This window comes from Mobula hypostoma, chromosome 8 (assembly GCF_963921235.1).
Source record: "Mobula hypostoma chromosome 8, sMobHyp1.1, whole genome shotgun sequence".
Taxonomy (NCBI): Eukaryota; Metazoa; Chordata; class Chondrichthyes; order Myliobatiformes; family Myliobatidae; genus Mobula; species Mobula hypostoma.
In genome coordinates, this window is record NC_086104.1 from 128,770,924 (window position 1) to 128,795,727 (window position 24,804).

Sequence of the window (24,804 nt, forward strand, 5' to 3'; positions counted from 1 at the left end):
CCTTGCTAACAATTCCTCCATCACCCCTCAGGGGTCAGTATTGGGACCACTGCTTTTCACATTGTTTGCCAGTGATTTAGATAATGGAATTGGTGGCTTTGTGGCAAAGTTTGCGGATGACACAAAGATAGGTGGAGGGGTAGGTGGTGCTGAGGAAGTAATGCAATTGCAGTAGGACTTAGACAAATTGGAAGAATGGACAAAAAGGTGGTGGATGGAACACAGTGTTGGGAAATGTATGATAATGCATTTTGGTAAAAGGAACAATAGTGTGGACTACTATCTAAATGGGGAGAAGATTCAAACTTCGGAGGTGCAGAAGGACTTGGGAGTCCTCGTGCAAGACTCCCAGAAAGTTAATTTACAGGTTGAGTCTGTGGTAAAGAAGGCAGATGCAATGATGGCATTTATTTCAATGGGAATAGAATATAAAAGCAAGGAGATAATGCTGAGGCATTATAAGACACTGGTCGGGCTGTACTTGGAGTATTGTCAACAGTTTTGGGCCCCATATCTCAGAAAGAATGTGCTTTCATTGGAAAGAGTCCAGAGGAGGTTCACTAGGATGATCCCAGGAATGAGGAGGTTAATATATGAGGAGCATTTGGTAGCTTTGGGCCAGTACTCACTGAAATTTAGAAGAGTGCGGGGGATCTCATTGAAACCTACCAAATGTTGTAAGGACTAGACAGGGTGGTTGTGGAGGGTATGTTTCCTATGTTGGGGGAATCTAGAACTAGAGGGCACAGTCTCAAAATTGAGGGGTGACCCTTTAGAACAGAAGTAAGGAGGAAAATTTTTAGCCAGAGAGTAGTGAATCTGTGGAATGCTCTGCCACAGACTGCGGTGGAGACCAAGTCCGTGCGTCTATACAGGGCAGAAGTTGATCGTTTCCTGATCGGTCAGAGCATCAAAGGATGTGGCGAGAAGGCAGGTGTATGGGGTCGAGTGGGATCCACAAGCAACCATGATGGAATGGCGGAGCAGACTCGACGGGCTGAATGGCCTAATTCTGCTCTTATGTCTTAAAGGGTATATTTGTTGCTGAGGGAAATGGCTACAGGGGAACCCTGGATTGACTGCTGACTCCCTTTACTTCTGAAGTATATCTCTGTCACTGGGCCACAAAATCCTGGGCAGCAGTAGCTCCACCCCACCTTCTCCAGGGCAACCAGGGACAGACAACAAAATGCTGGCGCAGCCAACACCCCTTTAGTGAATATAAAATGCTGGCAGATGGTCCTTTCAACTTCTCATTCAGGCTGGGCAAGAAGAGCTCACAGCAGGAACAGGGTCACTGCCGAGGAGGTCTGAAGAGTTCCATCCAGTTGGTTCTGATCACGGACACATAATGGTACAGCACAGGAACAGGCTGGAGTTCTGGGTCATATCCGTACAGCACAGGAACAGGCTGGAGTTCTGGGTCATATCCGTACAGCACAGGAACAGGCTGGAGTTCTGGGTCATATCCGTACAGCACAGGAACAGGCTGGAGTTCTGGGTCATATCCGTACAGCACAGGAACAGGCTGGAGTTCTGGGTCATATCCGTACAGCACAGGAACAGGCTGGAGTTCTGGGTCATATCCGTACAGCACAGGAACAGGCTGGAGTTCTGGGTCTTGGGCAAGGTTTAATCGACGCGGTTTGTGGATTGGACTCTGTAGGTCACGTTATGATGTGTTTCTGGTCCCTCCTTTTTTTGTTGCTATTTTTGAATTGGGGTGGCCTGCAGATGATGAACACTGAGCTAAATTGAATTATCAAACACAAGAAAATCTTTAGATGCTGGCAAGATGCAAAACACACAAAATGCTGGAGCAACTCAGTAGGTCAGGCAGTATCTATGCATTTTTCCATAGATGCTGCCTGAGCTGAGTTCCTCCAGCATTTTGTGTTTTTTGCCACTGAATTGAATATACCTGGACTATTTTGAATTTGTGTATTATATTGTGTTTTTCACTCTTTTTGTTGGCATTTGCAAGATTTTTTTGTGCATGGGAGTGGTTTTTATGTTTTTCTTCAAACAGGTTCCATGGTTTTCTGTATCGTAGTTATTTGTGGGGAAGAAAAATCTCAGGGTTGTATACTGCATATAGACTTTGATAATAAATGTACTTCGAATCTTTGACTTCCTCGAGCATATTGTGAGTGGTGTAAGCTACGTTAAGGGAGGTACAGTGCCTATAAAGAAATATTCACCCCCCCCTGAAGTTTTTGTGTTTTACAACATTGAATCACAGTGAATTAAATCTGGCTTTTTTGACACTGATCAACAGAAAAAGACTCTTTCGTGTCAAAGTTAAAACAGCTCTCTACAAAATGTTGTAAGTTAATTACAAATATAAAACAAAATAATTGATTGCAAAAGTATTCACCCCCTTCAAGTAGATGAACCTTTGGCAGCAATTATAGCCTTGAGTCTGTGTGGATAGGTCTCTATCAGCTTTGCACATCTGGACACTGCAATTTTTCGCCATTCTTCTTTACAAAACTGCTCAAGCTCTGTCAGATTGCATGGGGATCGTGAGTGATCAGCTCTTTTCAGAGTCAGCCACAAATTCTCAATTGGATTGAGGTCTGGACTCTGACTTGGCCACTCCAGGACATAAACTTTGTTGTTTTCAAGCCATTCCTGTGTAGCTTTGACTTTATGCTTGGGGTCATTGTCTTGCTGGAAAACAGATCTTCTCCCAAGTCGCAGTTCTCTTACAGACCACATCAGGTTTTCCTCCAGGATTTCCCTGTATTTTGCTGCATTCATTTTACCCTCCACCTTCACAAGCCTTCCAGAGCCTGCAGCAGTGAAGCATCCCCACAACGTAATGCAGCCACCGCTATGTGTCACGGTAAGGATGGTGTGTTTTTGATGATGTGCAGTGCTTGACTTACACCAAACAAAGCTTTTAATATGATGCCCCTAAAGCTCAATTTTGATTCCATCAGACCATAGAACCTTCTTCCAGGTGATTTCAAAGTCTCCCATGTGCCCTCTGGCAAATTCTAGCTGAGATTTCATGTGAGTTTTTTCCCAGCAGTGGCTTTCTCTTCGCCGCTCTCCCATAAAGCTGTGACTGGTGAAGCATCTGGGCAACAGTTGTTGTATGCGCAGTCTCTCCCATCTCAGCCACTGAAGCTTGTAACTCCTCCAGAGTTGTCACAGCTCTCTTGGTGGCCTCCCTCACTAGTCCCCTTCTTGCATAGTCACTCAGTTTTTGAGGACAGCCTGCTCTTTGACAGATTTACAGCTGTGTCATATTCTTTCCATTTCTTGTTGATTGCCTGACTGTACTCCAAAGGATATTCAGTGACTTGGAAATTTTCTTTTATCCATCTCCTGACTTGTGGTTTTTTTTTTTGGCGTGTGCATGCGTGTGTGTGCAATGTTGGTGGGATGATGTATTTTTCATGCCTTTTACAAGACGCGGAGAGAGAGAGAGAGAGAGAGAGAGAGACTGTGTGGCGCGCCACCCCCCACACAGACATTTCGCAGTATTTTTCCTTTTATTTTACGAGGGCAAATTGCGATCTCAACACTCAACCCAGCATGGATGGAAAGCATACTCGGGAGCGGACCCAACTGGGTTCAAACCCGGGAACCTCCGTTCCAGAGTACGGCACTGATGTCATTACACCACCAGCTGGCCCTGACTTGTAGTTTTCAATAACTCATTCGCGGAATTGCTTGGAGCGTTCTTTTGTTTTCATGGTGCAGTTTTTGCCAGGATACTGGCTCACCGGCAGTTGGACCTTCCAGATAGAGGTGTATTTTTACTACAATCAATTAAAACACCTTCACTTTGTATAGATCTGTTTTCACCTTGACACAAAAGTCTTTTTCTGTTGAATAGTGTCAAAAAAGCCAAATTAAATCCACTGATTCAATGTTGTAATGTAAAACAAAACAAGAAAATTTCCAAGGTGGTACTGAAATCCAAAGTGGAACTTGAACCGGGCACCACAGTATTATCTTCCCATGCAGGTCTCAGCAATGAGGAGGAAGGGCTGAGAGAAACCAGTCTGGGATTTCTTCCTGTGTTAGAGTAAGACAGGTTTAGGCAAGTGGTGATTCTATCCCTCACTGCCTGTGGGCATTGCCTTCCTCTACATCCTTAATGAGCTTATGGCAAGAAGTGGTGTCACTGTCTGGCTGTGACAGGAGACAGGTGTCTGAAGTCTGAGTGAACCCAAATGTAGAGGAAAATAATGAATCAACACCTTCCCACTGAACATCTCTTCAGACAACGTGCTATGCAATTGCTGCATTGAAAAGCTGTTGCGTTCTTGTGATGTACTGTGTATGGAATCTGTCCTCTCCCATCTTCAGAATGATGCCAACCCTACCTCAACTTTACTTGGAAATAAATAAGCTGTTTGCTTTTTCTGTTTACTTTTATTAATTTGAACCTTTTGTTGATTGAAACAAACTTAGATAATCCAGTGTCTGCTATATTAACAAGGATGTTAGATACTAATAAAAAACATTAGCCAGTTTGCCCCACGCCACCCCAATAAAATAGTACTCCACTCCACTCAATAGTAATTATACACCTCAGCTCTGTTTGGATAATCACAACCAAGTCATAGCTCTTGGTTAAACAATGTCACACAGACATGTTTAAAACAACATTAAGAAATTTATTTAAAATCTTTATTTCTCACCAAGTCCAATAATATAGTATGTGCCAAAATGGGGAACAGAAAGATTGGAGAAATCAGGGCAATCACCAAGTTCTCAGGATGCAGATCGTCCAAAACATTCCCAGTGTAGTAGCTTCCTCTGTCCATGCACAAACTGTTACGTCAACACCACCGATTCTTAACATCGTGCTTCACACAACAGCAATGTCAAAGGGGTGAGTTAGAATGGCTGTAGGCCAACTGGAGAGCTTAGAAATACCCCTACTCATTGCTATTCATAGTGTGGATCTTGTTTGAAAATAAAGAGACTGCTGGGAACAATTGTAAATGTTATCCACTGGGCAGAAACCAAGCCATTGGCAGTTAAAATTAAGCCAGAGCCATAACCTGCAGTGTTTCTTCTGCCTTCACCACCAGCTCAGAGCCCAATTAGCATCTAACTACATCTGCACTGACAAAGGATTTCACACAGAACAACCAGCTAGAGAGAGCAGAACCTGGGCCACAACAGGAGCAGATATGGCCATTTCCTATGAGGGGCAACTGCAGGTCCTGTAAGAAACCCAAGGTATTTGCCCTGCCCCTGCCCCCTCACCACAAGCCAGGTTACTAGGGCTACGAGGAGGGTTACCTGGTAGCATCGTCCTGATTGACCACAACTCCTGGGATTTGTGCAACTGAGGCATGGGTGTTAAACCACCCTGTTCACATTCTCCAGAGGGCAGAAGCTCAGCCATTTCCTTCAACACCCACGTCTGTGTGCAGAGTTAAAGACAGGCCTTTTACAGTTTGCTTCCAAGGTACTGTTTTAGAAGAAAAATTAAACAGTTCACTTGGAGAATACAAAAAGTCTCTGAGAGGTAGAACACTTGTTTCTCCCACTCTCTACATTACTCAATTGGTACACAGAATTAAGTTCCAAAAATAACTGCGCTGATCACTTATCCCAACCTGTCACAACGAGATGACCCTTAGGCCAGAAATAATCCAAGCATTACAACTGGGGTGCCTTGTGCAGAGTAAAACAGTTTGGGGTACAAGGGATTCTGCTGAGAAGTGAATGTGAAAATTTTCCCTTCGAAACATTTAAACCCCAGGTTTGCTTTTGCGACTTGTTTTGAGAACCCAGAAGAATTACCCAAAGTTATAATTTAAGAGCAGAAGGAAATGTGTCTGGGTTCTCACAAGTGACAAGCAGCAGTTTGGCCTGATCTCTCAGCATGAACTGTGTTGTACCTGAAAAAAAATCACAAACTCTGCACTTTGTGGAAACCCAAGGTGGCATTCTATGAAAATTTTGGCAAAATGCGAAGAACTCTTTGGGATGGCTGAATTCCACAGAAGGCTTGCTGTGATTTTTCACAGATCCAGAACACAATGAGGAAAGCAGTCTCTTTGGAAGGAACTCGTAATCTACAATTACAGTTAACTACAAACTAACATTTCTTCACACACTGGGGGACCCTTGCACCAATTGTTTTACAACCTGTAACCATTTTAAAAGTAACCAAACCTTTGCCTCCTAAACTTTCCAGAGGAGCTTTTAGTACCACATGTATAAAGTCACATTGTATTGCAGGTCAGCGAAGACAGGGAATTGAGTTTTGCTGTCACGTTCTTGCAATGATGACAGCTGGCAATTGTCTACACCAGTTTCTTTGCCTCAAAGAAGCTCTTCAGGTGCTTCATCTGCCAGATTCCAGTTAGGATCAGAATAATTGTCTGCGCAATTGACCACCACAGAACACGCTGGTTCGTGCTTTCACTTGTCAGGCGGAATCGCTCTTCCCGATACTGTACACAAAAGGAAAACAAGATCAGACCTTCACTTGTAGGTGTGACGAGAATACACATAAATTAAGATGTTTGCTGGCCTGGGCTAGCACCAGTGGCATCAGCAGTTGGTCTGCCACCTGTCCTCAGGGGAGGGAGAGATAAGGAACACAATGTAGCAGCATTTGGAGATGTTAATGAAGGAGCCATCAGTCTGGGTATTGTCAAGATCGGCTCCCCCTTTGAACCCTGAACTGTTTGAAGTGATGGACAGGCGATTTGGAGATGTGTAATGAAGGGACAGGGGAGAGAGAGCTGTCTAGAGCGGCTCACCCTTTGAACCCTGAACTGTTTGAAGTGATGGACAGGCGATACCCCAGCAGGGGGATAAAGAGGGACAGGTTCGCTAAGGCAGGACACACACAACACCCCGAGGTAACGAGACCCTGGAAGCAGTGCGCCTCTCACAAGTCGGTGGGAAGCTCTTGGACGGCTGATCGCGGGATCAGCCTTAGACGCACAGGGTGGAAAGGTACGATCAGCGGGAACCCGGTGTGTGTCCGCCCTTGCCTGGGTGCCGGGTTCACTGCAGAGGATCGACCGCATCTGGAGGAGGGGTCACAGTCGGTGACCTCGGGTGACATCACAAAGGACTCGCCCGAAAGCTGCTTGTGAGCAATATCGCAGGTCTGTGTGTGGAAGCCGTTTTGAATGATCATTCGTTCTTGTTCTCTCTCTCCTTCCCCCCACATTGTCCATCACCACGGCAACGATTACTGCGAACTGAACTAAATTGAACTGGACTTTGTGTCACTTTGAAATTGGTCATTTACCCCTGGACAACGATAGAGCTTGATTGATCCTGTTATCTTAATTCTGTGCACATGTGTGTTTATCATTGCTGAACTGTTGCATTTATTATCCTTTCGATTACTGTGTTGCTTGTTTCTTTAATAAAACTTTCTTAGTTCTAGTAATCCAGACTCCAACTGAGTGATCCATTTCTGCTGGTTTGGCAACCCAGTTACGGGGTACGTAACATAGGAACAACACCTGAAGCAACAATGAGCTTGTTGTTTAGTTACCAAGGTCACCAAGTTAAAGTATCAAGTTCAGGTGCTGGTGTCAATGACCTCAGCTAGCACAACAGATAATGGAGAAATCTGAGTGGAGTGTGAGCTACAAAAATGGGTTCTGAAAGGTTTAAAGTAATGGACCATGAGGGACAATTCTCAAAAAGTCCAAAAGTAGGAAAGGATGAGAAAGTAGTTTTTTTAAAAACAGAAGCAACACACAGGATCCTGGGTTTAAAAACAGCAGCACAGAATGAAAGAACAAGGTATCCGTGACAAGCCTGTTTTTGTCACAATTGGAGAACAAGTACACAATTCTGGGCAGCAGACTGGAGGAAGACATTATAGTCTTGGAAAGGGGCAGAAGAGATTTACTAAAACAATTCCAGGTTGAAGGACAATAGTAATATAAGTAACATTGAGAAGTTTGGTTTATGCTCCTCGAAATGGAAAAGGTTGTGAACAGACCTACGAAGATGTACTTAAAATCACAAAGGCTTGTAGAAATGTTCCCATTGGAGGGTTTAAAAGGATATAGTTTGCAAAAGAATGAAGATGAACATTTATGCTGCGATTGATTAGGGTCTGGTATCACCAAAGGTTGATTCAATTTTAACAATTATTAGGAAGCTGGATAAGTAGCTGGCAGGAAGGAAATTTGCAGGAGTTGTGGGAAGAGAGGGCAGGTCTCGCTGGAGTACCTTCACATGGAGCCAATAGACGCAATGAGTCTCCTTCCATCCTGTCACTATTCTCTGAAGCTTTTAGCAGAACTAGTGATTCAAAATCAAAATTCAAATCACACTAGAGTAGATGGAGAATTTTGTTATTAATTAAATAAATCCAGCACTAATTATGGTAACCATTGTAGAAATCCAACTGTTTCAATGCTTGCTCTCTTTCCTTATCTGGATTATATTGCTTCAGGTCTGGAGTCTATGACTGGCTCTTAGCCTCCAGGCAGCCACTTAATTCAATAAGGGACAATCCTTAAATCATGACCTTGCATCAATCCCCACATCCTGATAAGGGATTGAAAAATGCCAAGAAATTCCCTCAGGGCAAATAATCTGCTGTGGTGACTCCAATGTTTGTATTATTAATCTCTAAAGGCATTCTGCAACCCAGAACAAGATAGTGGGGTTCTACAACCCTGCACATGGTAAAGGGGGTGGGGTTGGCAAGGGGTCATACATAATGCTATTCAAAATGCAAGGAGTAAATTTAAAGATTCACTTTGATGACCTCTACGAATGGGCTGAATGAAGTCTGGTCATCAGGGGAAATGCCTGTAGAACCTTACACCAGTCAATGTCTTCAGGGCAGGATGGTAAACGAATAATGGAAATCAGGCTCATAACAACATTTGTTGCAACATTTAAGGCCAATATAGGGTTAGGGTTACACACAGTAGTTGTGTAGAAGCTGCACGAAAAGAGGCATCAATCATTTACATTTGGTACGGCTGAAGTACTTGAACAGAATGTAAAGTGGACATCAGTAAATCACTGATTTAGGGCAGAACATTTAGTGAGCTACAACTGGTTTTTAAAGACTCAGCCGCACACAGTATACACAAAAACAGAACTGTACACAGCGGTGATGCCTTTGTGGAAAAAGAGCCAACAATTTTTAAATCTTTCAAGGCTCCCTGAACTGGTCAGAAACTCAAGTACACGTACGTACGTCACAGTTAACTGCTTTGCAATGGACCTCACCACTTTTTTGACTGCAGTCAGCTTCTGAACAGCACTTACTCTCCTCTTCCCACAAGTGAAGGCCAAGAAAATTAGCTGTCTGGATATTACATCGCTTACTCTTGTCTCACACAGCACCATGTGCAATCAGTTGATGATCATGTTGCTGGAGACAGAGGAGAGTGCAGGTGATGTGTTGTTGTCTAATTTTCTAATTTCACACCAAATCATTTCACGAAATATCTGTGTACTGTGAACAGTAATAAGGCAGTGTTTTTTGATTCCCGATTCACTACTTGCTGTCTACTCACCCTTTGATAGTTCTGTTCTTTCTGAATCTGCTCAACCTGGTCCAGCAACTGTCGAACTCGTAGCTGCAGTTCTGTCAACTTATCCTTTGCTGCAATTTCTGGATAATTATTGGCATGCTCCCCCACTTGGATATCAAGGTGCACTCGCTAAAATAGAAAAGGATGAAGGAATTCACTAGAGGTGTGCATTTCTGGCCTATGTCACACAATAACACCATCCAATTAACAGTCCCTGAAACAACAAGGTATGGACACGTGCTGCAAATATCATCCATCAATCATAAAATACAAAGCCAAACAATGAGTACGAGCCAAGTATTTAACTGTGCAGGCAATCCCATCTTCAAAACTCAAGCTAATTGCACAGGTGTATAGTAAGTTTCTAATTTAGAAACACGTAAATAAGTTTGAGCAGAAACATCTGGAGAAAGTGGAAATGTGCAGTGAAATTAGCAACAGTGAAAACTGACGTGCTCTGAAAATTGCAGGGACAAAAAAATCACAAAGGACTGAAGATCTTTAATTTATTCAAGGAGTTGTATACATTAAACATACAACACACATTTTATTCCCTCAAATAACCTGTTCTGAATTTCACTTTGTAACGATAATGTTACAGTGTAGGGGAACACCTTAGACCTAATGATTATAATTCCATTAGTGTCAGGATCATTATGGAGAAGGATATGACTGGTTCTTAGGTTGAGATTCTCAATTGGAATTACACCAATTTTGATGGCATCACAAAGGATCTGGCAAGTGTGGATTGGGATAGGTTGTTTTCTGGCAAAGTGGAAGGCCTTCAAAAAGAAATTGGAGTAGAGTTTGTATGTTCCTGTTAGAATAAAAGGCAAGGCTAACAGGTTTAGCGAACTTTGGTTTTAAGAGATATTGAGGCCCTGGTTCAGAAGCAGCGTCACGGAACAAATGAGGTACCTGAGTGTAAGAAATGAAAGAAAACACTTACGAGGGAAACCAGGAGAGGTAAAAGAAGATATGAGGTTTCTCTAGCAGACAAGATGAAGGAGAATCCCAGATATATTAAAAGCAAAAGGATAGCAAGGGACAAAACTGGTCCTCTTAAAAATAAGCTATGCATTGAGCCAAAAGAGAAGGGGAAGGTCTTAAATGGATTTTTTGCATCTGTATTTACTCGAGAGGTGGACATAGAGTAAGAGGTGCTTGCTGTCTTGAAGCAAATTAAGGTGGATGAATCCCCAAGACCTGACAAAGTGTCCCTTTGAACTTTGAAGGCTGGTGCAGAAAGTATTTAATATGTCCTTAGCCACAGAGGCCATTGTTCCGATGTTCAGGAAAGGCCCCAACAGTTTCCTGGGATAATTTAGGCTGATGAGCCTGTAGTCAGTAGAGGGTAAATTACACTGGATAACAAAGATTTTGCTTCCTGAATACTTTTGGATGTATTTTATGGATTTTGGGCTGCTGATCAAGAAAATCGCCATGAAATTTCCCTATCATACTCCATTAAAAAAAAATCACCTATATTTTTAAATTCATAATTCAAGTCAATTAAAATGTTGCCCACAATGTAATCTGAAAAGTTTTCTACTGCGTCCAGGAATGCCTGGGCATGCTTAGTCAGAGAGGATGTTGCATAGCAGGGAAGGATTTAAAAAGGCTATAAATTTCTGTCAGGGATTTCAATTTTGAGACAGATGTATCCCAGAATAACTGATGCCAAGATTAAGTAAGGCATTTTTGTTGGTCCACAAATCAAAAAGATCATCAATGCCAAGCAATTTGAAGAACTTCTAGTGGGACCAGAGAAAATTGCATGGAAGTCATTCAAGTATGTTGTAGAAAATTTCCTTGGCAATTACAGAGCACAAAATTACGTGCAACTGGTTGACAACAAGCTTCAAGCATACAAAACCCATGAAGTGCAACATGTCACTAAAGGTTCATTTTCTGCATTCTCTTGCAAATATTGGCGCTGTCAGTGACAAGCATGGTGAAAGGTTTCACCAGGACATTGTAGTCATGGAGAAACAGTATCAAGACAACTGGAATCCATCAATGCTGGCTGATTATTGTTGGATACTTAAGCAAGAAGTCTCAAACAGTGAGTACAAATGATCATTTTTAGTTTAGTTGAACTACTGCAAAGTGTCAGCACCATTATGAATTAAGTGCATTATATTCAATAAAATTTGTTTCTCCAAATTCCTACGTGATACAAGTAGTCTGAAATTATATTTGTGTTCAGCTTCAAGCAATCTATCATAAATAAAAAATTGTGAGGAAGCAACACTTAAAAAAAATTGTAGTCCAGTGTTATTGGAAGGTATTCTAAGGGACTGGATATATAAGTATTTGGATAGACAGGGCATGATTCAGGATAGTCTACACGGCTTTGTGCATGGTAGATTGTGTCTAATCAATCTCTTAGAGTTTATTGAGGAGGGTACCATGAAAGTTGATGAAGGCAAGGCAGTGGATGTTGTCTACATGGATTTAGCAAGTCCTCTGACAAGGTTCTGCATGGGAGGCTGGTGAAGGAGGGTCAGTCATTTGGGATTCAGGATGAGGTCGTAAGTAGGACTTGACATGGCCTCATGGGAGAAGCCAATGATCTGGATGATGATGTGGTAAATTGGATCATAAAAAATTTGTGGATGAGCATGACAGTGGCATCACAGGCAGATAGGGATGCAAGGAATGTTTTTGGCACACTTGTATTCAAAAATCAAAGTACTGAATACAGGAATACTGAATAACACCATTGACGATGCAGTCACGCACATCTTCTCCATTTCCTGGACATCAATACTCACCCCACCTGGAATATAGCTCCTCCTTTCCTCAACTACCACCCCATGAGTCTCTGCATCCAACAAATTATTCTCTGCGACTTCAGCAGGATACTACCAACAAACAAATCTTTACCCCCCCTCCCCCATCCACTCTCCACAAGGATCGTTCCCTCCATGATTCCCTTATCCATTTGTCCCACCCCACTAATCTCCCTTCTGGCACGTATCCCTGCAAGCAACAGAAATGCTAAACCTGTCCATTCACCTTCTCCCTCACCTCCACTCAGGGCCCAAAGCAGTCCTTCCAGGTGAGACAACACTACACCTGCAAATCTGTTAGGATTGTTTATTGTATTTAGTGCTCCCAATGCGGCCTCCTCTACATTGGTGAGACTGATGTAAATTGGAGTCTGCTTTGTTGGGCATCTCTGCTCCATTATCAAAAGTGGAACATTCCTGGTGGCCAACCATTTTAGTTCCTATCCCCAATCCCCTTCTAGCATGTCGGTCCATGGCCTCCTCTACCATGATGAGGCCACTCTCAGTGTGAAGGAGCAACAAGTCAGAATCTGCCTAGGTGGTCTTCAACCTGATGGCATAAACATAGATTTCTCCTTTCTTTCTTTTCCCATCCCCCTTCCCTTCTCCACTCCCTACTCTTACCTCTTCTCATCACCTGCCTATCAGCTCCCCCAGTTCCCCTCCTCCTTCCCTTTCTCCCATGGTCCACTCTCCTCTCCTACCAGATTACTTGTTCTTCAGTCTTTTACCTTTCCCACCCACCTGGCTTCACCAATCTCATTCTAGCTTGATGTTCCTCTCCTCCCCTCCCCACACCTTTTAACTCTCACATCTTCTACCTTCCTTACCAGTCCTGATGAAAGGTCTTGGCCAGAATTGTTGACTGTTGGTTTATTTCCATTGATGCTGCCTGACCTGCTGAGTTCCTCCAGCATTTTGTGTGTGTTGCATTGAATACAGAATTTTTGATGAAAAAGCATCAAGTGCTTTCCTGGCGTATACGACGCATAAACACTTCACTGGTTTCCAGCTGGATACAGGTGTCAATTTTAACTGACCTTTCAACGACAAACTCCAACATATTCATCAGGGAAAATGAATACTTTTTTCAGGAAAAGGAACCATTTTCAGTTCAGGAACAGTGATTACCCCTCAAACATCCAGCTCTTGAACCAAAGGGGATAACTTCACTTGCCCCATCGCTGAAGTGTTCCCATAACCAATGGACTCACTTTCAATGATTCTTCATCTCGTGTTCTTGATACTTATTGCTTATTTATTATTATTTTTCTTTTTGTATTTACGGTTTATTGTCTCTTGCACACTGGTTGAATGCACAAATTGGTGTGGTCTTTCCTTGATTCTATTATGGTTTATTGAGTATGCCTGCAAGAAAATGAATCTCAAGGTTGCAAATGGAGACATACATGTACTTTGATAATAAATTTACTTTGAACTTACCAGCTTGCCACCTGCAAATAATGACATCTTCGTTGAGTTGGAGTGGAGGCAGATCTGATGCTCACCTGGAGTGTGTGAGGTGAAGGTGAATCGTCCTTCAGAGCCATACTGTCGGGACAGGATCACCTAGAAATGGAAGAAACAGTCAGTCTGCAGGAGCCAGAGTGTATGCTGGAACTCATCATTCAGTGATGTAAATCATGACCATAAGACAAAGGAGCAGAATTGGGCCATTCGGCCCATTTGATCACGGCTGATTTATTTTCCCTCTCAACCCCAGTCTCCTGCCTTCTCCCTGCAACCTTTGGAGCTCTTACTAATAAAGAACCTGTCAACCTCTGCTTTAAATATACACAGCCTGGCTGCCAGTCAACATTGGCAATGAATTCCACTGACATCAGAGATGCTGGAAATCCACAGCAACACACACAAAATGGTAGTGTAGTTGTTAGCACAATGCTTTACAATACCAGCGACACAGACAGGTAGGTGTGTGTGCGCGTGGGGGAGGGGGAGAGGGAGATCGATCACCTTCCAGCACTGGAGCCTCTTGATGCTCGTTTGGTCAATTTAAACACCAGCCCAGATAGGCTGAAAAGATAGGGTGTCAGGATCCGAGGTGAGAGCTGATTTCACTCTTCTCTCCATGGCACTGAGGCTATGAAGATGGCCGCGGCTGCTGTTCCCTGTGCCCACTAATATCATAATCGAGGCTTTGGGCTTACTCCAGGGTTCTAAGGATTCAATTTTAGCTCGGAATGTCGTTCTCTTCAAATGTTTGCACGATTTGTTTTTTTAATTTCTCTTGCACAAGGGTCTTTTTTTCCCCTCTTTAATTGGGTTTCTTGTTTTGTGGCTATCTGTGAGCAAACAAATCTCAAGGTTGTATAATTTATACATTCTTTGAATATAAAGGTACTTTGAATCTTTGAATGTATGCTGGAGGGACTCAGCAGGTTAGGCAGCATCTATGGAAATGAATAAACAGTCATTACTTTGGGCTGAGAACAAGGGTTGACTGTCTCTACATTTCCATAGACGTTGCCGGACCTGCTACGTTCCTCCAGCATTTTGTGTGTGTCTATTTAGTGAGTCATGCACTCGGGCTGCCAAGTCCCTTTGTAGCTTCTATTTCTGAATTTACTCCCCGTTAAGTAGATAGTCCACACCTTTATTGTTCAATATGCTCAATCAACAACTCCTGTGGGAAGCAGATAGTGATCGACTCTCTGCATTTTATACCTTCACAAATAAAGGGTGTTCCACAGGTCAGGCAGCTTCTGTGGAATTAATAAACTGTTGACAATTCGGGCTGAGACGCTTCATCAGTCCTGAAACGTCGACTGCTTATTAATTTGCCTGGCCTGCTGAATTCCTAGTGTTTTCTATCTTACTCTGGATTTCCAGCACCTGCAGAATCTCGTGTTTATAAAGGGCACTCTATCAGTATTCTGCATGCTTACAGTGCAGTTTCACAGGTCATTTGATGAAAAGTTTAAGGTTAATTTTATTGTCAAAGTATGCAGGTACATTACAACTCTGATTACTTATCTTCTCCAGATAGCCTTAAATACAGAAAAACCATGGGCGTTGTTGAAAGAAAAGACATCAACTCCCTCCCCCGCACAAAGAAGAACAAAATTGGCAAGCTCCAAACCCCCTCCCTCACACAGAAAACAGATTGCTCATACGGAAAACGGCAGCTTGAACATCAAATCCCAAACCCCAATCTCTCCCTGGCACAAAAACTAACAGAGTGCCCCTTTGGAAAACGGCAGCTAGAAAATCAAAAACCCCCAACTCTGCATAAAAAACATCGACAATAGCATCAAACCCCAACCATTCTCTCTCTCTCATACAAAAAAAACACCAACAAGAACATCAGACCCCAAATCCCCAAACCTCCCTCGCACAAAAAGGTATCGCCCACCCATTAAATGCAACAAGAAAGAAAACACAGAAAACCAAAGGAAACCAATATAAACTACCGTCCAAGAATCACACAAATCTCAGAATTTAGAAAACATCCTCCCCCCAGCATCGGGGGTGGCAACACGAACCCGGTCCTTCCATGAAGAGCAAAGAGTTAAAGGGCACCACCAAACAGTCTGAACTCAGTTGCACAGATTACTGTACAGAAGACATATTTCCAAGTACAGGGAGGCTATTTCCAATCTCTTTCCACTTTTCTAATCCAAGTGGTTCAATTTACCTCTAATTACATCCTCAGTGGGCATCTACTTCATTTGCTTTGGATTAACCCAATACATTGCACTAAAGATTACTGTATGGGTCATTTCTCCAGCAATGCTTCAATCCAGCTGCAAACTGAAAGGTGCTTACCGAATTAAGGAATAATACACAAGATGCAAGGCATACATTTCTATTAAACTTGGCAATTACAAACATTAGCTTCAATTTCCCATTCTTTGGCTTAGAACTGGAAACTTCTTACTCTGTCACAATGTGTAAAGGTGAGATCTGTGGGTCATTTGAAATGTTTTGGGAAGAGGTGGCTGACCAACTCTGCTAAGGCCGCTGAAAACTGAACTATACTAATTTTGGGACCAACCTTTCAACTTGAGGCCCAGTGATCTCATAATGGAACCAGTCAGAGTAGGGGAAGATGACTTCTCGTTACACTGCTATAGCACCACTGGTTCAAAGTTCAGACATTCCTTGCCATATGACATTTGTGGTGGCACAGTGATGCAGCCATTAGAGCCACTGCCTCACAGCCAGGTTCCAATAGCACCGAAGGTTATGACAATGGGGAGTCTGACGTTCTCCCAGTGACTGTGCGTTTCTTCCAGCTATTCTAGTTCCTCCTCACATCTCCAAAAGGTGCAGGCCAATAGTTTATTGGCCAATATAAATTACACAAGAGTGTGCTCGTGAATGGTAAAGCCTGGCAGGAATTGATCAAAATGTTTGAGGGGGAGGAAAAAAAAAGGATTAGTGTGGTATTATTATAAAAATGGATGGTTGATGGCTGGCACAGACTTGATGGGCCGAAGGACCGTTTCCAAACTGTATCCTCTATGAACTCTTAACACACAGTTTATATCAGAAGTAGCCGTACATAGCCCAAGTAAACATTGTATAACTTAGGAACAATTCTGCACATTAAATACTTTGTTCCAATAAGTATGGTTCTGGTGGTCCTTCTCCATTATTTTCCAAACTGCCATGCATCACCTCAACTCTACGCTGCACCCTACCTTCATATCAGGATCACGCACTTCAACGTGCATTCCCAGTCCTGGAGTTGAGGGCAGAAAGGCTTCCAACTGCTTATCCCATAGCTGAGTCCGGTAATTACCTGCATTAACATTTCAAAAAAAAAGGAGCTGGATAGAATCACACAAAATGGATGACACAGGTCTTTCAGTTTAGCAAGTCCAAGGCTAAGTTATGCAAAGCACCAGCCTTCCAAACCTCTATCAACAGCTCTGTTCTCCTAAATGTGCTCTCTATAACAGCTACTTAACTGCACATGAGTGAATGAGTCTCAACAGTTTAGTGAAATGGTTTCTCTGAAGCAACCAATTCATTAGTAACAATTTTATATTTATGATCACTGGTTCAAATCTAGCTTGAAAAAAAAATCACTTTCACCAGCTGTCCATGACTTTGAAAGAAAAATGGCCCAGGATGGGTGACGTGACTGGCAGAGCCATTGCCTCTCGGCTCCAGTGACACAGATTCAATCCTGACCCTAGTTGCTCTCTGTATGCAGTCTGGATATTTCCATGACCACATGGGTTTCCAGTTTCCTTCCACATCCCAAAGGAGATTGATTGTCCATTGTAGATTGTCCCTAGTGTCCAGATGAGTAGTGCTATGGCAGAGGCGTAATGGGTTAGGATAAGATTAATGAAAGAATAGATAGTGGATAGCTGGCATGGATTTGATGGGCTGAGTGGCCTGTTTCTGGGTTGCATCACTCTATGAAGACTCAGTATAATGATCACATCCAATAAGCAGAAGGGGCTTCTGGCTGAGTTTTATTCTTATTCGGCAGCAATGATCATTAACATTAGCACAACCTTCAGAGATATTTATTTGCCAGAGGATGATTCACCTCATGCAGTAAAAATGGATTTTATTAATAGCACCTTAGTCAAAATTAGGCTTTTGTTACATGTGAACTGTTAATGCGGTAACATGAAGAATATTACGCTGTGGCAGAAAGAGGATTTGAATAGATGTTTCCTTTGGTGGGGGAGTCCAGGACTAGAGTGCACAGCCTCAAAATAGAGGGATGTCCATTTGTAAGAGATGAGGAAGGATTTCTTCAACCAGAGGGTGGTGAATCTGTGGAATTTGTTGTCACAGGTGGCTGTGGAGGCCAGGTCATTGGGTGCATTTAAGGCATATGTTGATAGGTTCTTGATTGGTCAGGACATGAAAGGATACGGGGAGAAGGCAGGAAAATGGGGTTGAGAGGGAAACGGATCAGCCATGATGAAATGGCAGAGCAGACTCGATGGACTGAATGGCCTAATTCTGCTCCTATGTCTTGTGGTCTTAATTAGTTGGTATTCATATCCGACTGAAATTAATGTAGATTACAGACTTCCTATAATGACACCGATCATGGCTGCCACTCCAGTACAACAGTAAAACAATCTAGCTATTTATTAAGTTCTTGCTATAGGCACCTGAAGTTACAGGCACAAAAGATACATAGCACCTATCCGGCATAAATACATTTTGCTCTGATAGGTGAACCATGCCATCTGCATATCTGACACTGGATCCCCCAAGCATATGCTGCAATTCCATCCGAACAATGGAGAAAATATGGTTCAAGGATGTTCTCAAAACCTCATTGTAAAGGTGTATCAATGGGCCATTCAAAAATGGACCAAGAACCCCAAGTCTCATCATTAGGTGCACAGGGAAGCTCAATGTGATTAGTACAAGGACCACCTCCCAAACTATCAACGGCCACCTCTGTCAAGCACCCCCACTGACATTTGAGGCAGGGTCTTCATCAGCCACCTCAGAATGCAATGAACAGGAAATGTGGGAAAACCTCAGCAAGACAAGCACACATGGAAACAGAAATGGTTAACCTTTCAGGTCAGAGACCTTCATCAAAACTGAGAAAGAAAACCAGTTAGGCTCGATAGCAGGAATGAGGAAGGGCAATGGGCAGAAAAAACAGAATTTCTCTGATAGGGCGAAATAATATGGCAGTCGAGCCCCATGGTCTTATGATCAACTTCTGGTGTACAGTCTGCAAAATGCTGTTTAGTCTGGCCTATCAGGATATGGCCAACGGCTAGACTAAACAAATGAAGGAAAATGGAATTAAAAATGGAAGCAAAGGGCAGGCAAATCTGCTCAGCATTGTATGAAGGAACTCCCCTCTATCAGATTCCTTCTTCCTCCACTCTTTACCTTACCCACTCACCAGGCTTCATCTTTCACTTTCTAGATAGTCCTTCTTCCCCTCTCCCCACCTTGTATTCTGGCATCTTCCCCCTTTGTTTCCAGTCCTAAGGAAGGGTCTCGGCTCGAAACACCGACTGTTTATTCATTTCCATAGATGCTGCCTGACCTGTATGTTGCTCCAGATTTCCAGCATCTGAAGAATCTCTTGTTTTTATTGTATGAAGGCAGCCCATTATCTGCACTAATTTTGTTCATTTTAGTCAATCAAAAGAACATGGCAGCACAGAATTTCTCCACTGATAACTAGTAGGAACTAATACACAGTTTTATAGTACTATATTAGTATTGGTAGCGTTCTAACTTGTTCTGCCTTTTATTTAAGCACATAATTTGTTACTCAGTTAAATGGTAGTTTTGTCCTTTTTATAGGTTATTAACTAGTTCCATGAAACCTCAGCTAATTGGGCCAGCTGTTTAAATGGGTCAAAATGTAATGGTCCCGATGTGTCCCAATTAATCAGAATCCACTGTAGACAGTGGGACGAAAGGATGGAGCAGGGATTTGCAAAGGAAGCAGTTTCACTGAATGCTAAAAGGTGAAGGAAGGGAAATCAGTGTCTGGTGGTAGAAAGTAATCCAAAGACGGGAGCCAGCCTAATTTAAACACTGTTACATAAAATGTTTAGCAGAAATTTACAATTCTCTTACACAATAACTAGCAGACCGTTATTTAAAATGAGATTAATATTTTTGATAACTAAACATATTAAACAGTCAAGAGGGTGAAAGGTGTTAAACAACGAGTGTTAAGTACCTCTGTGGCCATCCTCCTTAAAAAAAGGTATACCACTTTGGATCCTGTTTTTTTTTGGGGAGGGGGCAAAGAAAGAGGAAAGTCACAGGGATCATATTTCTGGAACTGAGTCTGGCTCATGGCTCAAAAGGGAAGAGGAGAGAAGAGACAAGCTGTGGTGATACGGGATTTGTTAGTTAGGGGAACAGAAAGGAGAACAAGATTCCTGGATGGTCAGTTGCCTCCCAGGTGCCAGGGTCTGGAACATCTTGGATCAAGTCCTCAACATTCTTAAGTGGGAGGGTGAGCACCTGAGGTTGTGGTCCATGCAGGTACCAATGACATAGGTGGGAAGAGGGGCAATGTTCTGCAAAGTGAATTTAGGGAGTTAGGTGCCAAGTTAAAGCAAGATGGGACCTGTACAGAAGAGGGGGTTTGCACATGAACTGGAGGGGAATTATTGCTACTACTGCATGGGGGGGGGTGGTGATTGGCTTAAATTAGAGTTGCCAGTGGGGGTGGGGGGGGAGAGAGATGTGGGAACCAGTGTGCACAAATAGTAGAGAGGTTGTGGAGACATGTTGTTAACACTTCATACAAAGTCAGGAAGCAAAAGGTTGAGCATAGTGTGACTGATGTTCTGAGCTGCACTTATTCAATGCAGGAAGTGCTGTAGGGAAGGCAGATGAGCTCAGGACATGGATCAACACACGGAATTATGATTTTGTAGCCATTAGTGAGAGATGGTTGCAGGAGGGACAGGATGGAAACTCAGTACTCCGGGGTTCTGTTGGTTTAGGTGTGACAGAGCATGAGGAATTAAAGGGGAGGGGGTGGTGGTATTAGTTAGGGGAAGTGTCATGCCAGTGCTCAGTCAGGACAGTCTGAAGAACTCATTAAGTGAGGCTTTATGGGTAGAACTGACGAATAAGAAAGGTGTGACCACATTAATGGGGCTATGTTATAGACCACCCAATGGTCCATGGGATTTAGAGGAACAAATTTGTAGCGAGATCGCAGACTTTTGGAAGGAGCATAAGGTTGTGATAGTAGGTGATTTTAACCTTTTACGTATTGACTGGGACACCCATACTGTAAAAAGACTAGATGGGATAGAGTTTATCATGTGTGTTCAGGAAAGGATGTGCAAAACTTGATCTGCTATGAGGGAATGAAACAGGACAGGTAACAGAAGTTTGTGCAGGGAAACACTTTGCAGCTAGTAATCATTAGTTTCAAGGTAATTATGGAACAAGATAGGTCTGGTCTGTGGGTTGAGATTCTAAATTGGAGAAAGGCCAATTTTGATGGTATCTGAAATGATCCGGCAAGTGTGGATTGGGACAGGCTGTTTCTGGCAAAAGTGTACTTGGTAAATGGAAGGCCTTCAAAAGTGAAATTTTGAGTGTACAGAGTTTTATGTGCCTGTCAGAATAAAATACAAGAATAACATGTTTAAGGAACCTTGGTTTTTGAGAAATATTGAGGCCCTGGTTAAGAAAAAAAAAAGGAGGTGAATTGCAGGTATAGGCAAGTAGGAATAAATGAGGTACTTGAGTACAAGAAATGCAAGAGAACATTTAAGAAAGTCAGGAGGGTTAAAAGAAGGCATGAGGTTGCTCTCACAGACAAGGTGAAGGAGAATTCTAAGGGCTTCTACAGATACATTAAAAGCAAAAGGATTGTAAGGAATAAATTGGTCCTCTGGAAGATCAAAATGGATCTCTATGCATGGAGCCAAAAGAGATGGGGGAAGATCTTAAATAGATGGACACAGTGTATAGAAGTGAGGCAAAGCAGCAGGAGGTCATGGACCCTATACAGATTACAGAGGAGGTGGTGTTTACTATCTTGAGCACACCTAGGTGGACACATCCCCAGGGCCTGACAAGGGGTGTTCTGCGCCCTGTGGGAGGCAAGTGCAGAAATTGCAGGGGCCTTAGCAGAGATATTTATATCACCCTCAGCAACAGGTGAGGGATTGAAGATAGCTAATGTTGTTCTGCTATTTAAGGAATGCTCTAAAAATAAACCAGGAAATTATAGGCTAGTGAGCCTGACATCAGTAGTGGGAAAATTATTGGAAGGTATTCTAGGAGACCTGATATATGAGTATTTGGACTGACAGGGATTGATTAGGGATAGTCAGCACTGCTTTGTGCTTGGGATGTAGTGTCTAACCAATCTTAAGAGTTTTTCAAGGACATTACGAGGAAAGTTGATGAAGACAGTGGATGCTGTCTATTTGACAAGGTCCCACGTAGGAGGTTGTTCAAGATTCAGTTGCTTGGCATACAAGATGAGGTATTAAATTGAATTAGACTTTGCGGGAGAAGCCAGAGAGTGGTTGTAGATGGTTGGTTCTCTGACTGGAGGCCTGTGACTAACGGAATCGGTGCTGGGTCCCTTCTGTCAGATGATAATCTGGTTAATTGGATCAGCAAATTTGTGGATGACACCAAGAATGGGGGTGTAGTGGACAATGAGGAGAGCATCAAAGCTTCTTGGATCTGGACAAGCTGGAAAATTGCAGACAATGCAGTGTGAGGTGTTGTACTTTGGGAGACCAACCCGAGTAGGTCTTACACAGTGAGCAGTTAGGAACTGAGTGCAGGAGAACAAAGGGATCTGGAAATACAGGCCCATAATTCACTGAAAGTGGCGTCACTGGTAGATAGGGTCGTAAAGAAAGCTTTTGGCACATTGGCCTTCATAGATCAAAGTATTGAGCACAGAAGTTGGGAAGTTATGTTGAAGTTGTACAAGACATTGGTGAGGCCTAATCTAGAGTATTATGTGCAGTTTTGGTCACCTACCTACAGGAAAGACAAATAAGATCGAAAGAGTGCACAGAAAATTTACAATGATATTGCTGGGTCTGGAGGACCTCAGTTGTTTGTAAAGGTTGACTAGGTTAGAACTTTATTCTTGATAACATAGAAGACTGAGGGGAGATCTGATAGCGGTGTACAAAATTATGAGGGGTACAGATAGGGCAAATGCAAGCAAGCTTTTTCCACTGAGGTTGGGTGGGACTACAACCAGAAGTCATGGGTCCAGGGCGAAAGGTGAAAAGTTTAAGGGAAATATGAGGAGAAACCTATTCACTCAGAGGGTGGTGAGAGTGGGGAACGAGATGCCAGCGCAAGTGGTGGATGCAATTTTGATTTCAATGTTTAAGAGAAGTTTGGATAGGTACATGAATGGAAGAAGTATGGAGGGCTATGGTTTAGGGGCAGTCGATGGGAGTAGGCAACTTAAATGGTTTGGCATGGACTAGATAGGCTGAAAGGCTTGTTTTTATGTAGTTTTTTATGACTCTATAAAGGCAAAAAGAAACTTTCAGCAGATGGAGTGAGATCACTTCGGGGCAGAGCACGAGCGTGACTCAATGAGCTCCTCCTATTCCTACATTCCAAGATACAAAATCACTCTGAAATATTAACTGCGAGAAGGTGTACAAACTGAGATTTAGGGCACTCCCCTACTGTATGGCTAACCATTCTTAGCCTGGCGAGCTGCACCATACATTGTACTGGCTAGAACTAATGACATTGATTGTGCCATCCAATACCAGTCATGTGGAAGTTCACCTTCCAATGGCAGGTGGTTGAGAAAAAAGTGCCCAATGCCAACCTAAGGTACAATGCCCTGAAATATGAAGTACAATGGCAGTTCAGAACAAACTGCTAAAGCCAATGAAAGAGATATGATGTCTAATGCTACCCAAGCAGTACAAAGTATAAACATCCAGAACACTACCCAATGCACAGTACCTCAGAGAACCATCCCATAAGTAGCAAGATGCCAGCTCCCCAGCAGCTATTTGGGAGCATGGAGCACAGAGACAGTTATGAGAACACAGACGACACAGCGGTCAGCGGAGGGGGGGGGGTATGGTTTAGCAGTGGATTGGGGAAGGTGCATAGTGCACTATGGAAGGCTGTGGAGGGGGCAGGAGTTAGGGAGAACTGTGTCATCCAGTGAAGAGAACACACTCGGCAGGGAGTGCTGGTGCTCGGTGAGATCCTGTACCGCGAGTGGGGCTCCACTACCAAGCAGAGGAAGGGCGGTGCGGGGGCAGGGGCAGTGAATCGGGGTGCCGGTGAGTCCGTGTCAGTGGGAGGTATCTGTTGGTGAGCTTGCGCGCCCGGTGCCGGTCAGGGGAGGTGCGGGGCTGGGGGTGTCCACTGGTGAGTCTGTGTACCCGCACCTCCCGTTCGCGCCTCCGCCAGATGCTGACGTTGCGCCACCTGATGCGTCCGGCCTCGGGCCGCCACACTCACCGATCACCATGGTCTCGTCGGGAATCTCCTCTATGAAACATTTTTTCTCGGTCTCGCCGATGTGGAAATAGATCCCCTGCGACAGGCCGAGCTGTAAGCCCAGCCAAGCCGAGAAAAGCGCGCTGCTCACCCGCATCCCGACGGCCACCCGACCCCTCACTGCGCCTGCGCCCCGGAGCCTGCGTCGTGACAGGGGAAAACGCGCATGCGCTCTTCAGTCCCTTCCCTCGACAACGTCGCCCTGTTGCGATGACACGCATGCGCAGCCCTGCAAGCCGGGCACTGTTGGTCACGTTGTCACTTGGTATGCCAACAGTTTAATCGACCAAAGATGGACATTCTGTACTGTTATGTACATACCAACCGGGGAAGAGGGTGTTATGGTCGGGACATTAAATTGTATTTTCTTTGATAACATTATTTCCCAAGTTTAAAAGCAATGCAGGGTGAACTAAGCGAATGTTATGACTTTCAGGTTGATCAAGATGTCAAAATGGTGGCTGAGGCAGCCTGTTGAAGATAGCCTTTGCTTTTCTTACAATAATAATTATACTTAATCATGCACCTGTCTA

General features: G+C 43.4%; 1 protein-coding gene across 1 annotated transcript; it reads right to left on the bottom strand.

Annotated features, from left to right (window-relative positions):
- Window positions 1–4,380: 4,380 nt before the first annotated feature.
- On the bottom strand, window positions 4,381–24,416 carry LOC134350938 (transmembrane emp24 domain-containing protein 4). The gene is made up of 5 exons (XM_063056805.1): window positions 24,233–24,416; window positions 16,972–17,072; window positions 13,751–13,876; window positions 9,495–9,641; window positions 4,381–6,434 (listed from the first exon to the last, which is right to left on the bottom strand). Exons 1-5 carry the CDS (start codon window positions 24,366–24,368, stop codon window positions 6,285–6,287), a joined length of 660 nt encoding a protein of 219 aa, XP_062912875.1. The 5' UTR covers window positions 24,369–24,416; the 3' UTR covers window positions 4,381–6,284.
- Between the last annotated feature and the right edge of the window lie 388 nt (window positions 24,417–24,804).